Source organism: Xenopus laevis, chromosome 2S, assembly GCF_017654675.1.
Source record: "Xenopus laevis strain J_2021 chromosome 2S, Xenopus_laevis_v10.1, whole genome shotgun sequence".
Classification (NCBI taxonomy): domain Eukaryota; kingdom Metazoa; phylum Chordata; class Amphibia; order Anura; family Pipidae; genus Xenopus; species Xenopus laevis.
The window spans coordinates 83318064-83337319 of NC_054374.1; the positions used below are offsets into that span (position 1 = coordinate 83318064).

At 35.8% G+C, this 19256-nt stretch overlaps 1 protein-coding gene across 4 annotated transcripts in view; it reads left to right on the top strand.

The window, feature by feature from the left end:
* Nucleotides 1–19256, top strand: part of cltc.S (clathrin, heavy chain (Hc) S homeolog) — a 70748-nt gene that overhangs the window by 48098 nt on the left and 3394 nt on the right. For 2 of the 4 annotated variants that reach the window (XM_041584087.1, XM_041584088.1), the window contains 16 exons: nt 1364–1598; nt 2135–2257; nt 2394–2539; nt 2791–2974; nt 3055–3247; nt 3604–3761; nt 4492–4656; nt 4750–4857; nt 5414–5581; nt 5705–5854; nt 6133–6264; nt 6670–6780; nt 7002–7172; nt 7640–7861; nt 12347–12367; nt 19160–19235. In XM_041584087.1, the coding sequence (XP_041440021.1) occupies nt 1364–1598; nt 2135–2257; nt 2394–2539; nt 2791–2974; nt 3055–3247; nt 3604–3761; nt 4492–4656; nt 4750–4857; nt 5414–5581; nt 5705–5854; nt 6133–6264; nt 6670–6780; nt 7002–7172; nt 7640–7861; nt 12347–12367; nt 19160–19235 (2363 nt within the window). The remainder of the gene's footprint in view (nt 1–1363; nt 1599–2134; nt 2258–2393; nt 2540–2790; nt 2975–3054; nt 3248–3603; nt 3762–4491; nt 4657–4749; nt 4858–5413; nt 5582–5704; nt 5855–6132; nt 6265–6669; nt 6781–7001; nt 7173–7639; nt 7862–12346; nt 12368–19159; nt 19236–19256) is intronic. The other 2 variants (XM_041584089.1, XM_018249606.2) reach the window with 1 other exon arrangement.

A 19256-nucleotide genomic window follows, 5' to 3' on the forward strand; every position in this document is an offset into this window, starting at 1 on the left:
ATGTATCAATATCTGGTTGAATGGAAGTAGTTTCAATTCTCAGTGAATTCTCAAGATGCTCATCCGATAATTTGGTTCTAATTTTAGTCTGTGTGTTCATTCTTGAAAAAAGTTGTTCACAAATGTAGGCAGCGCTACGCAATATGTTGGCGCTATATAAATACATGTTAATAATAATAGGTGCTGCATATATCTCTAGCATAGTGGGCGATACCGCTGAAGAATGCTTACCTGCCTTTGTAAGTAACTGAACGCTCACTTGTTAACCGCTTTTCCTGCTCTAGGAAGACACACACCGCACACCCCATGTAAAATTTAAAGCACACATGCATACAATTAGCGAATGCGTACATACGCTCTCTGTGCGTGACATTGCAACATGACGTTTCCTGGATTGGCGGAAGTTCAAGCTGGGCCGCATTCATATCCATCCTGGGCCACATGCGGCCCTAGGGCCGCAGGTTGGACACCCCTGCTTTAAATGGTATCACTACAGAGATTAACTGGCCCCTGCATTGTTTAAACCTCAAATTCATGCTAATCCCCTGCATTGTTCACATTTGTGACATCTCTATTGTTCACTCCCCTAAAGGCCTGTACTGTTCACACCTGAGACCCAGACTGAAACTGCCCACATTGTTCACCTGTTCACACTTTATACAAAATGCTAATGGGGCACCAGCACTGTGTCACTGTATTGAGTACATATTAGAGTCGAAGGTTTCCCAGTCATGTGGACATGGTCTTGTGGTAACATGGGTGTGGTTTAATGTGGGCGTGGTTTACAAACAGGGAGTGGTCAACACTGGCTTCCATTATTGGCCCTCCACTATGCAGGGGGGAAAATTTCAGCCCTCTGTACCACAGAAGTTGGACAGCACTGAGCTGGACATTTCCTGAATAATTTCTTTTCTTTGGATCCGTTTATCTTAGTTATATAAGAACTATACAAAAGACAAGCTCCTTTTTTGTTCCCTTACTCTTCTCTACTGGGTGAAGGTAGTTTTTTTTTTTTTTTTTAACACTGCCTAGCTACTCATCCTCAATCTTTCTACTGGATCTCCATAAGATACATGTTTGAATTTATTGTAGTAAATTGGGGCAAAGTCCAGGGTTTTATAACTCTTGTGTAAGTTATAACAGCCAAAAAAGGTGGTTTTATGATTTAATTAACACGTTTTTTTTTTTTTTTTTTTTTGCTGTAATTATTTTTTTATGGGTAAAGCTTTATTGATTTTATACAAAAAAAACGAAAGCATACAGTAAAATAAACTGTATATAACAGCATGTATAAACCAGTGTTTTGGTTTGTGTATCAATCCTTTGTTGTAATTATGTAATTGTGAATTCTATTGTCTCTTAGGTTAAAACTGCTTTTGCCATGGCTAGAATCTCGAATTCACGAGGGATGTGAGGAGCCTGCCACTCATAATGCTTTGGCTAAAATCTACATAGATAGCAACAATAATCCTGAGCGATTCCTACGAGAGAACCCATACTACGACAGTCGTGTTGTTGGAAAGTATTGTGAAAAAAGGGACCCTCATCTTGCATGTGTTGCATATGAACGAGGACAGTGTGATCTGGAGCTAATAAACGTACGTGTTTTAAATTGTGTTCTTAATATAAAGTCTTTGGCTCCCATCATTCCTGGAGAACTTGGAGCCACACCCACTTACAAAATTTGTTAACTTAAGCTAAACTTCAGTTATATGTAGTCATCTTAGACAGTTTTGCATTTAAGAGAAACTGTCACCCCAAGAAATATTTCCAAATCCTTTTCTGTTGATTGAGTAAAGTAAAATTTTGTTCCCTTGGAATTCACAATCAGAGCCTGCAGGCAGGTACAAACACACACAAAAACTTGCATACACACGTGCACACACACACACACACACACACACACTCTCTTGTGTATGATCCAGTATGGGGGGACCTAATGCCCATGCCCGGGCTACACATTTATAGGCGATGAGGAGGGAGGGAAATGTGAGGAGTTCAATGATAATTGCTGAATGGAAAGTGAAGGTAATTGACTGCCCCACTGTATGCCTGAGGCATATAAATATATGATAAAAAAGAATGTTGTCTGTTTTACTGATGTATCAGATATTCTGTTTTATTTCTCATGCAGGTTTGCAATGAAAATTCTCTTTTCAAAAGTCTGTCCCGTTACCTTGTACGTCGTAAAGATCCAGAATTATGGGCCAGTGTCTTGATCGAAAGCAACCCATATAGGAGACCTCTGATTGATCAGGCAAGTTTCTCACCCTTCATATAAGTATATTTGTTTGCCCTCAGTGGCTTTAAATTGTGCTCAGTGGCAATTAACACTGTGTTTAATAGTAATGAATCATCATTCACCCCATTATTTTTTTTTTTTTGCTTTATAGGTTGTGCAAACAGCTTTGTCTGAAACGCAGGATCCTGAAGAGGTGTCTGTTACTGTAAAAGCCTTTATGACCGCAGACCTTCCCAATGAGCTCATTGAATTGTTGGAGAAAATTGTATTGGACAACTCTGTCTTTAGTGAACACAGGCACGTTTGCTTTTCCCTGCTAAATAAATAGTTTGCTGTTTTTTACATTTTTGATGTTACTAGCCTAGTAGTAAAGAGCACAAATATCTGAACAAATGTGTGTAACAATGCACATCCACTTGATTATAGATGCCTGCTGCTTTTTTAACTACTCAAGTATGTTTTAACATTTAATAATGGTATATGTTGTAATGAGAGGTTGTTTGGATCATTTTATTGTTTATAATGTGGTTTTAATGTTTTTTTTCCAGAAATCTGCAGAACCTCTTAATTCTGACTGCAATTAAAGCTGACCGCACAAGGGTCATGGAATATATTAACCGCTTGGATAACTATGATGCCCCAGACATTGCAAACATTGCCATAAGCAATGAGTTGTTTGAGGAAGCATTTGCTATTTTCAGAAAATTTGATGTGAATACCTCTGCTGTGCAGGTATACTATTTTCAATACATTTTTTGCAGTCTGCTTTCCTACTTGCTAGGTAGTAATGTATTCTCAAACAAACTTCTTAGGTTCTAATTGAACACATTGGGAATTTGGACCGGGCATATGAATTTGCTGAGCGATGTAACGAACCAGCTGTTTGGAGTCAGCTTGCCAAAGCACAGCTACAGAAAGGAATGGTCAAAGAAGCTATCGATTCCTACATAAAAGCAGATGATCCTTCTTCTTACATGGAAGTTGTTCAAGCTGCTAATGCCAGTGGTACAGTATTGAGAACTATTTTTTATTTATGTATATTTCTGATTAAAATAATAGTTTGTGAGTTAGGCTAGTTATGTTTTTAAGCACAAATCATATAGGTTGGAAATGTGTATGTGCTTTGTTAAACTGTTGAGGGTTGATGAATTCAAAATATTTAAATTTGGCTGCATACCAATTCAGCTACTAAAATTGCTTACATTTAGATATTAATTAGCACATGTAAAGTGATCATATTTAACAATAAACGCTTGTAAAAAAAAAAAAAAAAGATTAACAGCTTTTTCTTAATAAGAAAAGTGTCTCTTAAAATATCTTTACAGAAAAGACTTTTGAACTTGTGTGTTATATTTTGTTAGGAAATTGGGAGGAGTTGGTCAAATACCTGCAAATGGCACGTAAAAAGGCACGAGAATCCTATGTGGAAACGGAGCTTATATTTGCTCTTGCTAAAACTAATCGCCTTGCAGAACTGGAGGAGTTCGTTAATGGACCAAATAATGCCCACATTCAGCAGGTAACGTATTACAGTGTTGTCTGGGTAATATTTTCTTATGTTTGAATAATGTTACTCTTTACAATTCCACCAAATTGAAATAGATTAAGAGTCTAAAGTTTGCTGCCACAGGTTATCATATACCGTATACAAGTATGGGACCTGTTATCCAGAATGCTCGGTTTTCCGGATAATGGATCTTTCCGTAATTTGGATTTTTGTATCTTACTTCTACTAGCAAATCATGTATACAGTAAATAAGCCCAATAAACTGACTTTTCTTCCAATAAGGATTAATTATATCTTAGTTTGGATGAAGTACAAGGTTCTATTATTACAGAAAAAAAGGAAATCATTTTTTTTTTTAAATTTGTATTATTTTATTATAATGCAGTTTATGGGAGACGCCTTTCTGTAATTCGGAGCTTTCTGGATAACGGGTTTCCAGATAATGGATCGCATACCTTTATTAGTCAAATAAGGAAGGCCCATTGATGTGGCCATCACTTCCATGACATGAACATTTTGCAGAATGGCAAATAGATTTTTCAGAATTTAGCAGGATTTGTATATTGTGGAAAATTAATATTAAATTGGATAAAGGATGTTTGACCTCACTTCGTATGAATTTCTGCGGTTCTTAAAGTTTTGTAAGATCCTATTTCAGTACATACTATAGATTCATGACTATTATTTTCTCAAGGTGGTAATAAAGAAATGTGTGTAGTTTAAAGTTGATATTTCTTTTTAGGTTGGTGATCGCTGCTATGATGAAAAAATGTATGATGCTGCTAAGCTCCTCTATAACAATGTTTCAAATTTTGGACGTTTGGCATCCACATTGGTTCACTTGGGAGAGTATCAAGCAGCTGTGGATGGTGCCCGTAAGGCAAATAGCACACGCACTTGGAAAGAGGTGAGTGAAACCGCTACAGATTGACTGGAGGCATTTCTTGTTTAGTGTTAAAAAAGATGCCTTGTGCATTTACATCATTTGTTTCATCCCCAGGTTTGCTTCGCTTGTGTTGATGGAAAAGAGTTTCGCCTGGCGCAAATGTGTGGCCTTCATATTGTGGTTCATGCTGATGAATTGGAGGAGCTTATAAATTATTACCAGGTAAGGCTTTTATGAAAGGAAATATGTTATTCTTAAATCCTATATACAATCTACAAATATATTCTGTGCTATAATAAAAGGATCTTGTTTTTAAACTTGATTTAACATAAAGGAATGGATAGTTTTGTATCTCTGGCAGATGTTTGGGTGGAGTCATGGACATTATTGGAATATTCTTTTCAATTTAGTGTGTTCCTTTTTCACTGCATTGTATTCTCATTGAGACAATTCTTGTTGTCTTTTTCTTTCTTGTTTATTCTCTCGTGAACTGATTTAGTGTGTAATATCTGCTTAGTATTACACAAAATAGAATTGTGCTTATGCTCTGTTTTCTGTAGAGTTAGTTTGGTTTCTCTTTCTACTAAAAATCAAATGCTCTTTGATTACTCATAAAAGATTTCTCAATGAAATTCTTATACGGGGTCTAGGACCAATGTGTAATGATTTATAGGTGTATACACTATTACTTATTTCAACTCATTGCTGTAGTTCTCCCTCTTTGTTTTATAGCAAATCATGCAAGTTTTATATAGTAATGCTTTGTTTTGGCTTTTAGGATCAAGGGTATTTTGAAGAACTTATCACTATGCTGGAGGCAGCTCTTGGATTGGAAAGGGCGCACATGGGAATGTTCACTGAACTTGCAATCCTTTACTCTAAATTTAAACCCCAGAAAATGAGGGAGCACTTGGAGCTGTTCTGGTCAAGGGTCAATATTCCTAAGGTTAGTTTGTTTAAGCCAAAATTTGATGTATTGAGCATTTTGATTTCATATATGATGTACATTTAGTAATGGTAGCTTGGCTTTTCCCAATTAGGAATAATTTACCTAGTGTTTCTTTTTTAGGTGCTGAGAGCAGCAGAGCAGGCCCACTTGTGGGCAGAATTAGTATTCCTGTATGATAAATATGAAGAGTTTGACAATGCTATCATCACAATGATGAACCATGCCACAGATGCATGGAAGGAAGGACAATTTAAAGATATTATTACAAAAGTAAGTACTGGCTTTGTAAATGGAAGCAATATTCTGTATAACTATACTAAAATACCCGTGTTAAATTTGAATTTGTGTTCGCTTTTCTGAAAGATACTCTAAATCTACCATTATGTGTGGATCTATAAAAAAAACTAGCTGGGTGCTGTGATGTGTTAGCAGTATCTTGCCTATATCAATAGTTATAGCTAATTCCAATAAAATAGTTTAATAAATTTGTGCAGATATAGGACTTTATTTTACATTCTACATGATTTTCTTTTTTTCTGTTTCTGCAGGTCGCAAATGTTGAATTGTATTACAAAGCAATCCAGTTTTACTTAGAGTTCAAGCCACTGTTACTGAATGATCTTCTGATGGTGCTTTCACCAAGACTTGACCACACCCGTGCAGTAAACTTTTTCACCAAGGTAATTGCTAATAAGTTGTCTAAACATGAAATAAACTGTATCCAATTACATAAGTTAAGGTAATCCACTTTTAATTTGATTGGTAATTACTGTGATGATATATATCAAAAGCTTATGATTCTTTATGGGGGTCTCCTGCATTGAAATGCTGCTTCAGATTGGACTGAGGAGCACACTTTCACTGTGACATTATTGCCAGACACATAGTGGAATCATGGCTACATTACCGTTTTTCTTTTTTTACTTAATTATAACTTAATTTTGCTGCCTGTTTTTTTATTATATATTTTTCATACTATATCTTTCATTTTCAATAAACATGTATTTACATTTCAACCACAACCATCTCTAGATAAGAGTTGCTAACTTGTACTGGTTTTGATTTTTTTTGCTGTGTTCCTTTAGGTGAAACAACTTCCTCTGGTCAAACCGTATCTGCGTTCAGTCCAGAATCATAACAACAAATCTGTGAATGAGGCTTTAAACAATCTGTTCATTACAGAAGAAGATTACCAGGTATCCCACATGCAAAAAATGAAATGCATGAAAAAAGTGCACTTTTTAAAGTGTTTAGACCTATATTATTAGATAATTTTACTTTGAAAAGTCTACTGTTCTGAGCCCCCATAGAAGGGGGCCATTGATTTTTTTGGTGTACCTTTCATTGGTTTTACTTGTGCAATTATGTATTGAAATCTAAAGAGACTAAATCTAAAGGCATATATTTTATTTTAAAGGCACTTCGAACCTCTATAGATGCATATGACAACTTTGATAACATTTCCCTTGCTCAACGACTGGAGAAGCATGAGCTAATTGAATTCAGAAGAATTGCTGCATATCTATTCAAGGGCAATAATCGTTGGAAGCAAAGTGTGGAGCTCTGTAAAAAAGACCGGCTCTACAAGGTAAATGCATTTGAGTTGACTTTTAAACCAGGAAAGAGATAAAGCCTCGAAGAGTTGACAATAAGATACAAGCAGAAACCTTTAGCTTGAAGGTGTCAGGGGCAGAGTAGATATAGACTCTGTTGTCAGTTACAAACTTATGTGTTTTTAATTTATCAGGCACAGCAAGAAAATATTCTATGCTGTTGCACCTGTGCTTATTCCTCCTAACAGTATCTCAAGATATCAGATTTTACTGTATCCCTTATTTAAGGAAAGAGGTTTCCAATGAAATCCTACTGAAATAAACTATTAAAAAGAAAATTAATTCTATCCTCTTTCTGTGATGCCTAAACAAATGGAAAAAAGGGAGTTAAAAGTTGTGGCAAGTTAGATCCATGTTTAATAATGTGGGGTTGTTTTTAATAGGATAATGTAAAATATGGGGTTATGTGATTGCTGACTTGACTTATATTGATGTCTTTTAGGATGCTATGCAGTATGCCTCTGAATCCAAAGATACAGAATTGGCGGAGGAACTTCTGCAGTGGTTTTTGGTTGAGGAGAAAAGGGAATGCTTTGCAGCCTGTCTCTTTACCTGCTATGACTTGCTGCGACCAGATGTTGTCTTGGAAACAGCATGGAGGCACAACATCATGGACTTTGCCATGCCCTACTTCATTCAGGTCATGAGAGAGTACTTATCTAAGGTAAAGAAGATAAATCATTTCAGTCATGTGTAACACAGTACTTAATATCTGTTAGAATTTCTGCCATCATTTTTGTAAATAGCTTATAGTGAAATTGTTTGTGTGCTTATTGCCAGAGGTCTTCTGCATTTCTATCACACACCTCATATACAATAACACTAGGAACAAAGATTAGAAATGTGAGCCATTTCATCAAAAAAAGAATAAACTCAAGTTAGAGGACGTTCTAATTTTGAATACAAATTTCAGTAAAAGTCATTAGTAATATTACAAATGCCTGTGCAAAAGTTGCAGATGTGATTAATTGAAAGATCTGAGACAGCTGATTTTTTTTTTATGGATGTGAAGTTTTACCCACTTACTCCTTGTGTGAACATTCTTTTCTCGTCACGATATTTACATCAAGTTCTGCTGAAAATCCCTTAGATTATTTTCTTCTTTTGAAAACTGTGGCCCGGTTGCGCTCTAAAAATTACAATTTTTATGAAATCTTATTGGGGGAAATGGGTTCCATTAATAGGATTCCTTCTGCTTTCTTTTCTTTATCCTAAAAACCCTCAACAAACCAGTTGCAGTTTGCACATTTATATTAAAACATCCTCATCAGTTGGACTACACTAAGCACTCCAGAAAAAGCTGGCTGAACTTTACCTCCTCTATGAATTCTCTAAATGAATGTTATTTTATTTTCATATGGATCTACTTATGCTTACCATCCATTAAATTAGTTTTAGTTAATAATTAATAAACCTTTCTTTCCAGGTTTCTGACTAGTATCTATAAAAAACATGCTAGAAATGCATTAATCTTGTATACGCAAAACAAACTGTCATCCACAGTGCATTTTCTCTTGCATTGATCATGTCAGCAGGTTAATTGTGAAATAAAGTATATTTAGATGCAGCTTCTACAGTAAAACAGTGTGATGAAATTTAAAATAGGCAGTGAAGTAGTAAATGCAGTCAGTTACCAGTATTTGCTGCCACAATGGCTATTTAAAGGGGTTGTTCACCTTCCAAACACACTTTCAGTTCAGTTGTTTTAAGGTTGTTCGCCATAAACAAAGACTTTTTTCAATTTCTTTCCATCTTTTATTTTTTAAATTTTCCCCAAAATTGAAGTTTAATGTTCCTGCCTCTACTGTATCAGTCTGCAGCTCAGTAAAGGTGGCTATAGACGCACAGATAATATCGTACAAAACGAATTTTCGTCTATTCGTTGCGTGTATGGTGCAAAAAGAGCAGACCGATATCGGCAGAAGACTTGGATAATGGTCGGCTCGTTGATCGGGCTGGATGGAAAATTTTGATCGGGTGCCTTTGAAGGGACCCAAAGATCACCCACATTGTTAGTGCTGAATCGTCAGATACAGGTAGAATTCTATTGTTTCTTCCCGTATATCTACCTGTATATCTGACGATTCAGCTCTACACGTGTATATTGAAACTAACGATCTTTCTTGGAAAGATCTTTTCCAAGAACGATCGTAATTGTTACGTCTATGGCCACCTTAATTCAGGAGCATTCTGACGTGTTACGATTTTCTTCATTCATTTATTCAATTAGTTGATACATTTCTCTGCAGTATCTGTGGAATATTAGCAACTATTGTATCAATTCTAACAGCTGCCTTTAATGAAATTCAGAGACAAAGATAACATGTATCCACTAAATGTATCAATTTAGAACAGCTACAGAGTCGGTGACACCCCCCCAGCTTTTTTATAAAGTGAAAAATGTAACTTTACACTACGATATTAGAAAAATGGTCACAAATAGAAAATAAAAATTAATTGGGAGAAACTTTTATTTCTGGTGAACTATCTGAAACCAACTGAACTGAAAAGTGTTTGAAGGTGTACTTCCTATTATAATTAATAAGGATATTAAGTCACCAAGTAATTCTACGACATAAATAAAAGTATTGGCCTTTGCCAATGTTCTTTTTTATATATATATATATATATATATATATATATATATATATATATATATATATATATATATATATATATATATATATATATATATATATATATATATCCTAGAACTACTTGGTGACTTAAGATGATTTTGAATATCCTCATATTTTACAGCAGCGGGCACAAATAATTAAGCCATGTGACATAAATTACGTTGCCAAGCACCAAATATAACTGTTGACATCTCTAAGCGCCATTTGTAAATATATATTTTACAGGATGTTCACAGCTCTTGTGTTTAAAAAAATATACATACACACACAGTAAAATAGGAAGTGGTAAATCAATTTACAACTAATTTTTATTTGAAATCTTAAATGTTGTTTCAGTTTTTTGTATTGTTCAATTTTATATTGGACAAAATAGTGTCATTTTAGAATAATGATGTTATGCGCAGTAAACATGTCCCTGACTTCATTACTTGCATGCAGCCTAATAGCATTTACGTGATAGAATAGAATTTTTTCAGTTTCCAGTTAGCAGACAAGGCTTCCATGTATTGCACATATTTGTTCATATACATTAAAGGTATATCAATGCCTAAAACTAAAACCACTTGTATGTTTTAAATATCCGCTATCTTTTACTAGCCTCTCTAAAATATTTAATTGGATGAATGTGTCCTAAGCTACACTGTTGAGCAATCGTGCTGTTAAAAAGACTTCTATGACTTCCCTAAATGACTATAGGAGTCATTTCCTAATGCTCAGACACAAGTGCAAGAGCACTAAAAGGATGCTAAAATCTTTTGCCAGATACAAAACAAAGCACTGTGGGCTCTAAGGCAATCCTGTAATTAATGGCTGCCATAGGCTGTACAATCTGGTATGTCTCTCCTATGCATTGTTGGTGATACCCATATGCCACCTACCACCTGTTCCCTATGAATACATTGCTGCTGAACACAGGCAGGATTATATTCAGAGGAAGGTTCAGTTATTTGTGCTCCATTCTCCCCTGGGCAAAATATGCAAAATTTGGAGCTTTAAAAAAAAAAAAATGACCCCCTTATATTTAGTAGAGAAACATGCTTTTGTCAACAATTATGATGCAGGGAATACTGTGTGGCACATTTATTAGAGGATCCTGCTGGATTCCTTTCAATTTCAAAAATTTTGCCTGAATTTTCCAAATTTCTGAAAGATCAATCAAATTGTATATTGAGTCGGCCAATTTAAACAGGAATACTTAGAGGCACATTTATCAAGGGTCTTATTTCGAATTTGTTTGGTTTTTTTTGTTTGTTTTTTAAAACTCTCATTAATGCTAAATTCGACTTGCCAAAATGTATTAATAAAATCAAATTTTTTTTAATTGAAACAACCTGAAAATTCGAATCAAATACAACTTTTTTTTCTCCAAAAAAAATTAGGCTGCAAACAACTGCAAATTCATCCCTGAAACTTTCCCATTGACTTAAGCAGTAATTTGGCAGTTTTTAACTGGCAAATACCATATATACTCGAGTATAAGCCGAGGGTTTCAGCCCTGAAAATATGCTGAAAAACTCTACCTCGGCTTATACTCGGGTCAAGCACAAAAACGGCATCCAAGAATAGTCGCCGGCGTCCAAGAATAGTCTCCAAGAATATTCGACGGCATCCAAAAACGAGACGCCGGCACCTCCAATGGGAGCAGAAACCCTAAATTTTTTGATTGAAACTTACCAGAAGCTGCTGCATTTCTCACTCTAGGCTTATACTCGAATCAATAAGCTTTCCCAGTTTTTGGAGGTAAAATTAGGTACCTCGGCTTATACTCGGGACGGCTTATACTCGAGTATATACGGTAGTCGAATTTGAATTCTTAAAGGGCCAGCATATGTTAAATCTAAAAAATTAATTTGGAATCTTTTTTTTTTTTTTTTTTTTTTTTTTTTAGAAAACACAAATCTAATTTGGATAACTCCCTAGTCGAATTTGACAGTTTTGGCCATTAAAAATAACTGAATTCGAATTGTAATTGAACCCTTGATAAATCTGCCCCATAATGTCCAACTCTTCAGAAATTTGTTATTTCGGAATGACTGTGCAAAGGTGCCAGATCCCATAGAAGGATATGCAAAATGTTAAGTTTGATTAGAATTAGAGATTCTGAATCACATTTAAGATTTGTTATCGAGATCATTATGACCTTTCATTAATAGATTAGTTCATCCAACTGAGTTTGAGATATCTTTGCCTACATTAAACTTGTAAGAGAGGTACAGAAAGAGTATTACTCCATATATGATCACAAATCCTAAAATACGTTTGTCCTGATAGATAGTTGTCATATTCAACATGAAAAAATTATATCACAAACCATGAAACACACTGCTTTTTAGTAAATGTCTCTAGTGTGCCCTGATTTTGATTTTTAACCTTTTTTTCCCCCCATTTTATTTGTTTTACTTTACATCTGTATTTCCTAACCGCTCTTTTTTTTCTTTGCTTATTCTTCCTTTTTTATGGCCAATGTGGAATTTGATTTTCTAAGCTACACCCTCTGAATTCCTTTGCAGGTTGATGCAATAAAGGAAAAGGTGAAAGTTGATTCTTGTTTTCCATCTTTAAACCTGGAAGACTAAGTCTAAGGAATTTGCATGAGTTCCCCACATCCTTTCCTTATTACATTTGATACTACTACTTTTGCTGCTGCTTTCTTCCTTTCCAACTAAAATTCACTGAGAAGCCTCTGCAGGCCTCTAAACAACTAAAATAGTTAGATCTAGGTTAATCGTAATAGTTTTTGCTGATACTAATTGGCTAATATAGATGTATAAAGAACTTTATCAAGGTACTGATTCACAGTTCTGAAGTAAAGCACCCACTTTATAACATAACCTGAAAGATGGCTTAGATTAAGGCCTTTCAAATGAAGTACATTCTAGTTTGCAGTATATCTGGATCTCTAGCAAGATGGCTGCTAGATTAAGTTGTACCAACCAAATGATGGGCAGTGATAGGTGGTCGTCAACCAAAAAACTATTAACTTTACATTTTGTATATCTATATTGTGTCAAGTGTCATTATTATGCCCTGGAATACATTTGGCTGCTATTTATTTCAAAAATATCATTACAGAGCAGTTTGGACCCTTTATGTGGTATATAGAAATAATTCTTGAATTAAAGAAGAAATACATTTTACATGAAAATAAAATTATATTCCATATAGTAGCAGATTTAGATGAAAATATTCCCCCTTCCCCTGGCCAGGCTCTTGGCCTGGTATCTATTTTTCTGTCCCTTCATTAGCCACCAGTTATAATTGCACTACATCTGTGATGATAACTCTATAGAACGTTATCTTGCAACTGCCCTCTGTTGGTTGATTTGAGAAGTACCACTTAAGTGTTAAGGTAAATAAACGTTATTTTGCAGAGAATTTTCAACGTATTACTGCAACTGCATCCTTCAGATATGTATCTTGTTCATGACAGAACTGTGAGCCAGTCCTTGCCTCCTGATTTTCCTAGAATTTGCTGACAGTAGCCAAAACAAACGCTTGTCATCACAGAAGTCCCTTTTCCTACTGCTTTGTTCACATGTCCAATTCTTATGGTGTCAGCCTCATTTTGGATTGCATCAGATGTTCTTTTGATTAAGCTTTATTCATTTTTTGGAATGGCTATTTGGAAATCCAATTCATAAATGTTATTACTGACACTGGGGTGTCAATTCTGACACTAGAGCACAGGAGACAAAAATTTGCATGCACACACAAATCAATACTGGCTTGGAACATTCCACCATTCTCTGCCCACACAAGCAAAGCACTTTAGTGCACATAGCCTGCAACAATTAATAAAAAATAAACTTTAATCGCCCACTAGACACCATAAGAGGATTGGCCAAAGCCAAATGCATTAGGAAATCACCTTCTGTAACTGGCAAACAAAAAGTGTGTGTGTGTGTGTGTGTGTGCGCGTGTCTGGCTTGTGTGAAAAATTCAGGTAATTGAACTACGGTATTTGTGCACTCTCAAACTAAAGCATGTTTAAATTGCCAATTGCATCACATTTTCTTTCTTTTTTTGTTATTTTAAAGCATAAAAAAGAGAGAACCCAGCAATGTGCCGCTGGCTTGTATGACTTGTAGGAAACTGAATGCCATCACCCATCTTCAGATTTCACTCCTTGCTTCAGTTCTGTTGCCCTTTTTTTTCATGCACACTTAAAACATTCAGATGATAAAACGCATGTGATGAAAGAATTCTTTTTCCCTCTGTAGCTTGTTTTAGCTACTGTGGAAAAGCCTTTAAATGCTATTTTATAGTCTTAAGAATTTTTGTGCTGAGGACCAGCTTCCAAGCATATTGTGCGTATTGCTGTATGGTACACAAACATTTTGTGGTGCTCTCCGACAACCGACAAAACCAGTAAGGAAAACTGCATGTCTTATTTTTGGCCACAAACTGATCAGCAGTGGTTGCTGTGCAGTTGTATGGAAGATGTCGAGCTCTGCAGTACTTCTCTCTTCGGTTTTGTGTGGAAGTATTTGATTTTATGGACTATCCATTTACTTAGTACTGTAAAGCCTGACCCAAGACAAAAGGGCACTTTTCAAAGCATAACATTTTTTTTGTTTGTTTTTTTTGATAGGAAAACCTCCTGTAGCTTCTGTTGGTCAGGTTTTTAATCTGGTTTTCATTTGTTGGTGTCTTCTTTTTGTTTGCTTCTAGTTGACTGCTTTTTCATTTAGTAGTTTCTATTTAATACATGTGTTTCTGTGTGTATATATAATATTTAAAAGGCCATTTTAATGTTCAGAAAATGCAGTTGTCATTCTACTAATCAGTGTCAGAGAATTATATACTGGAGCATGCGCTTTTCAGGTTACTGGAGTGGCATTTGGTGGATCTAATGCTAGGCTTAGATTTGCGTTTGGCAATAGGGGAGCCATTTTAATCTCTGTAACCATATTTTGCTCTTCAGTCATTGTTTAACCTTCACAAGCAGCAAGTACCTGCACAAACATTGTTTAGATGGTGTCTTCCAGCCTTTAGGGTTATATGCCAAATTTGGTACTTCTACGCAAATTTGAAGAGAAATGTATGGCGTTTTAAAGAACTGAATATAATGCAGAGATTCCTCATCTCCACCTGCCCCCACAGTCTTCACCCCAGAATCCACCAGAGAACGAAGGAAAGATTCTGATGTTACTGACTCTTTTAGCTGCCTTAGTGAATGTGTCTGGGGGTACTTTGCTGCAGAACATTCTAGGTTGAATTCCAGCATCACAGTGAAGCAGATGTGAGGCATGGTCAGACCAAACCCCAGGTCCAAAACATCAGTTCTGAAGACACTGGCTTTGAAACGAGGTCGGGAAATGAAAAAAGAACCGTGAACTGCATGCGTGTAGCTTAATAACCAGCGAAATTGTTTTTAATAACCAACCTAACAACAGTTTTTGTACCTCAAATGATTCATGGAGATGTACACTATTTGAGAATGCTTTTATTTCATCACTTTTGTAATATTCGCCCTTAAAGCAGTGGTTTAAAGAAATTTGTATAGAATCTCTCATTGCCCTTGTTATTGGCAAGATGAAAACATAGGTTTTTTGTTTATTTTCTACCATTTTGTAAATATGAGATAGGAAATCATTATAGTAGATTGAGAAGACCATACTGGAGCATATAGTACACACTGACACAACTTTTTTATAGTACAAGCAGTTTGTACATCAAATGCTTCAATAATGTGCGCATTCTCTCTAGCCAGGGAATATCTTCTAGCCTGACATCCAAACCGCTTATCCTACCACTAATGGGATTTCATTAGTTCTTTTGGGATCATTTTATGCATACCAAGATATTCATCCCTTCAATATTCATATAGTGTCACAGTTTGCCATGTAAGAGAGGTGCATTGAGCCCATGCTTATTTGCCAGGATTTATATAAAATATGGGATCTGTTATCCAGAAACCCCTTATCCAAAAAGTTTCAAATTAGGGAAAGGCTGTCTCCTATTTTATCCAATTAATGCAAATGTTTTTAAAAACAAATGTTCTTAAACAGTACCTTATACATGATACAAACTAATGATATAATAAATCCTTGAAGTCTTTGAAGGAAAAATGTTTTTGACATGAGTTCATTCAGTTGGATCTAATGTAGAAGTGGTGCATAAACAGTATCTGAACTTCCAGAAATTTATAAATTCATTTTTTGTTTGTTGCACAGACACACCGGATTCCTCAGATTGAAAGGAATGGTAGTCTATTTGCTCAATGGAACCAATTGCCCATCTCCCTCAGGCTAACCGTGTAATGCAACCCTCCCTCACCTTGTTCCAATGTGAAATGATGTATTCTGGCACTTGAACTCCCTTTGTTTTTCATGTGGTTGGTGCACAGATTATTTGAGTTCCAGAATATATTGCTTCATTATGGAGCACTGTAAGGGAGGAAGTGGAATTTTAATATATGCTTCATCATACTGAAATAGGAAACTTTGTAAATACAATCTATTAAATATTCTGCATCCTTTCGGAAATAATCAAGTTTATCTTCACTTTCCCTCTCTCAGCATCTGTCAGATAGTCATTGACCGTTAGATCCAATAAATGTTATAGGGGGGCTTCCTTTCCTAGCAGATGTATTAGAGCTCACTCAAATAACTGATTCCAGTACAAACAAAATTTAAAAAAATAACTGCCTTTTGCACAAATTCTGCATGTAGAGAGACAGGATTTCTGGTGAGCTCTAATACATCTAGGCAAAAAAACAAGATATATTGAATTATTCATCTGATACCCAACTCCTGCATTAAGAGAGAATGGAGAGAAACAGATGCTGAGAGAGGGATAGTGAAGATAAACTTGATTACTGCAGAAACGGTACAGAATTACAGAATAGGCTGGTAGGCTTCCAATACGGATTAATAATATATTAGTTTGGATCAAGTACAATGTACTGTATTATTACTATAGAGAAAAAGGATACCGTTTTTAAAATTATGGATTAATTGGATAAAATGGAGTCTATGGGAAACAGCCTTACTGTAATTCGGAGTTTTCTGGATAATGGGTTTCCGGATAACTGATCCCATACCTGTACTATGCAATTTTAAGTTTTTTACCTGACGGGTTTGCCGCTGCCCACAATTGTTAGGTAATAGCAAAGGAAAGCACTGCTGGTACTACTGAACGGTTGCATTTTATATATTTTTAATGGGGGCAACAGTTATGGTCAACATTTTCATTAATATGATAGCAAAGAAGAATTACTGGAGGGGGTGATATAGGTCTGTGGTTTTTCTTGCAGAACACACATTTGTGGGCATTCTTGCAGAGTTCCGTAACTTCTAAAGTTTGTCAATTTAGTTTCTTAACAATTTAGTTTCTAAACAAAGCTTGTGATTGTAGAATTTAGTAGATTTAAGTTGAGTATGTGAGATGAATTTTATCCAGCTGAAAAGAAACTGCTTGAATGTAAGTAGACAGAACAAAAATTGCAACTTAAAGGAGCATATATACCTATAAAGAGCTTTCATCATCATGATACATTAAAGGAGTTGTTCACCTTTGACATAACTTTTAGTATGATATATATATTTGCGATATTCTGAGACAATTTGCAATTGGTTTTCATTTTTTATTGTTTAAGGTTTTTGAGTTATTTCGCTTTTTATTCAGCAGCTCTCCAGTTTGCAATTTCAGCAATCTGGTTGCTAGGGTCCAAATTACCCTAGCAACCATTCATTGATTTGAATGAGACACTGGAATATGAATAGAAGAGAGACTGGATAGAAAAATGAGTAATAAAAAGAAGCAATAACAATAAATGTGTAGCCTTACAGAGCATTTGCTTTTTAGAAGGGGTCAGCGACGCCCATTTGAAAGCTGGAAAGAGTCAGAAGAAAAAGACAAATAACTATAAAACATAAATAATAAAAACCAATTGAAGAGTTGCTTAGAATTGGCCATTCTATAACATACTAAAAGGTACCACCCCTTTAAATAACACACATTTCCTTTATTATAAGTTAACCTCCCAAGAACCAGGAATTGTAGGCGCAGTGCCAGGTGCACCATTTGAAAGTCTTAAGTCAAACATGATTTTGGTCCTTAAAGGGATACTGTTGTAGGAAAACATGTTTTTTTTTTTTTTTCAAAACGCATTGATTAATAATGCTGCTTCAGCTAAATTCTGCACTGAGATCAGGTTTTTGTTTTTTGAATTTAATTTTGAAATTTGGCATGGGACTAGACATATTGTCCGTTTCCCAGGTGCCCTTAGGTCATGTGACTTGTGCTCTAATAAATTTCAGTCACTGCTACACTTCAAGTTGGAGTGATATCCCCCTCCCTTCCCTCCCCAGCAGGGCTTGATTTGAATTGCGGGCGCCCATAGGCACCCGCAGCGCACATGCCGGAGCACTGGGGATCTGCGCATCCCCAGTGCTCCTCCGCAAGCGGCCAGAGCCGCATGCCGCCCCTAATAATTTGCTGCCCTAGGCCCGGGCCTTTGTGGCCTATCAACAGAACAATGGGCAGCTAACCAGATAGCAGCTACGGGACACCTCTGCTGAAAGATTTGTTTGCATTGCCGAAGATGCTCCCCACCTAGTGGTAGACATTAGAATAGCACCAAAATAGGAAAACCCCACTGTATTTACCACAAACTAGGTCATGGTAAACACAATGGTAAGGGGGGAAAACAATATCTGTTTTAAAGCAGTTGCATCCTGAAATGCTGACTCTTTCTCAGAGCTCAAAATCAGGTACAATGCACTGAGATGGCTGCCTCCATACCAATATTACAGATTAAAAAAAAAAAAATCATGACAGAATCCCTTTAAGCTAGCCATGCACCCTCATTGCTGAGATCAATCATTGAGCACATCTTTGTGCAAATGGGGTGCCACATAGGGCTCATATATTCCTTAACCCTGCCCACAATCCAGTTGCATGAAAAAGGTGCCCTTGCAGTTTATCCAAGGGTTGACCTCATTCTGCTTGTTGCGGACACAGTAATGTGTGAAAACGAAACCATTGGTTTAAGTAGTGTAATTATATAAAATAACTCAAAATGTTTTCAAAAACGAACTTTTAAAATCTATAGCACTGCTGCTTTAAAAAGAGACATGGGTCTTCAAATCTGGCACTGGAAATAAAACTGCTTTCTCAAACACTGTACAGAGTTGTTAAGTAGCTTATGGTATTACTAAATTGCCCATAACGTTTGTTTATGGTCATTCTGTAAAGAGAATACATGTTTGTTTATATAAAAAATTAAGGCTTTTCCACCTTTTCATGAATATACCATTTTTACTTTAATCGTTATTGTTACTACTCAAGTCATTTTTTGTGTATTTTTTTTTTTAAAGGTTGACAAATTGGATGCCTCAGAATCCCTTAGAAAAGAAGAAGAGCAAGCAACAGAGACACAGCCCATTGTTTATGGTAATCGAATCTAACCAGTCA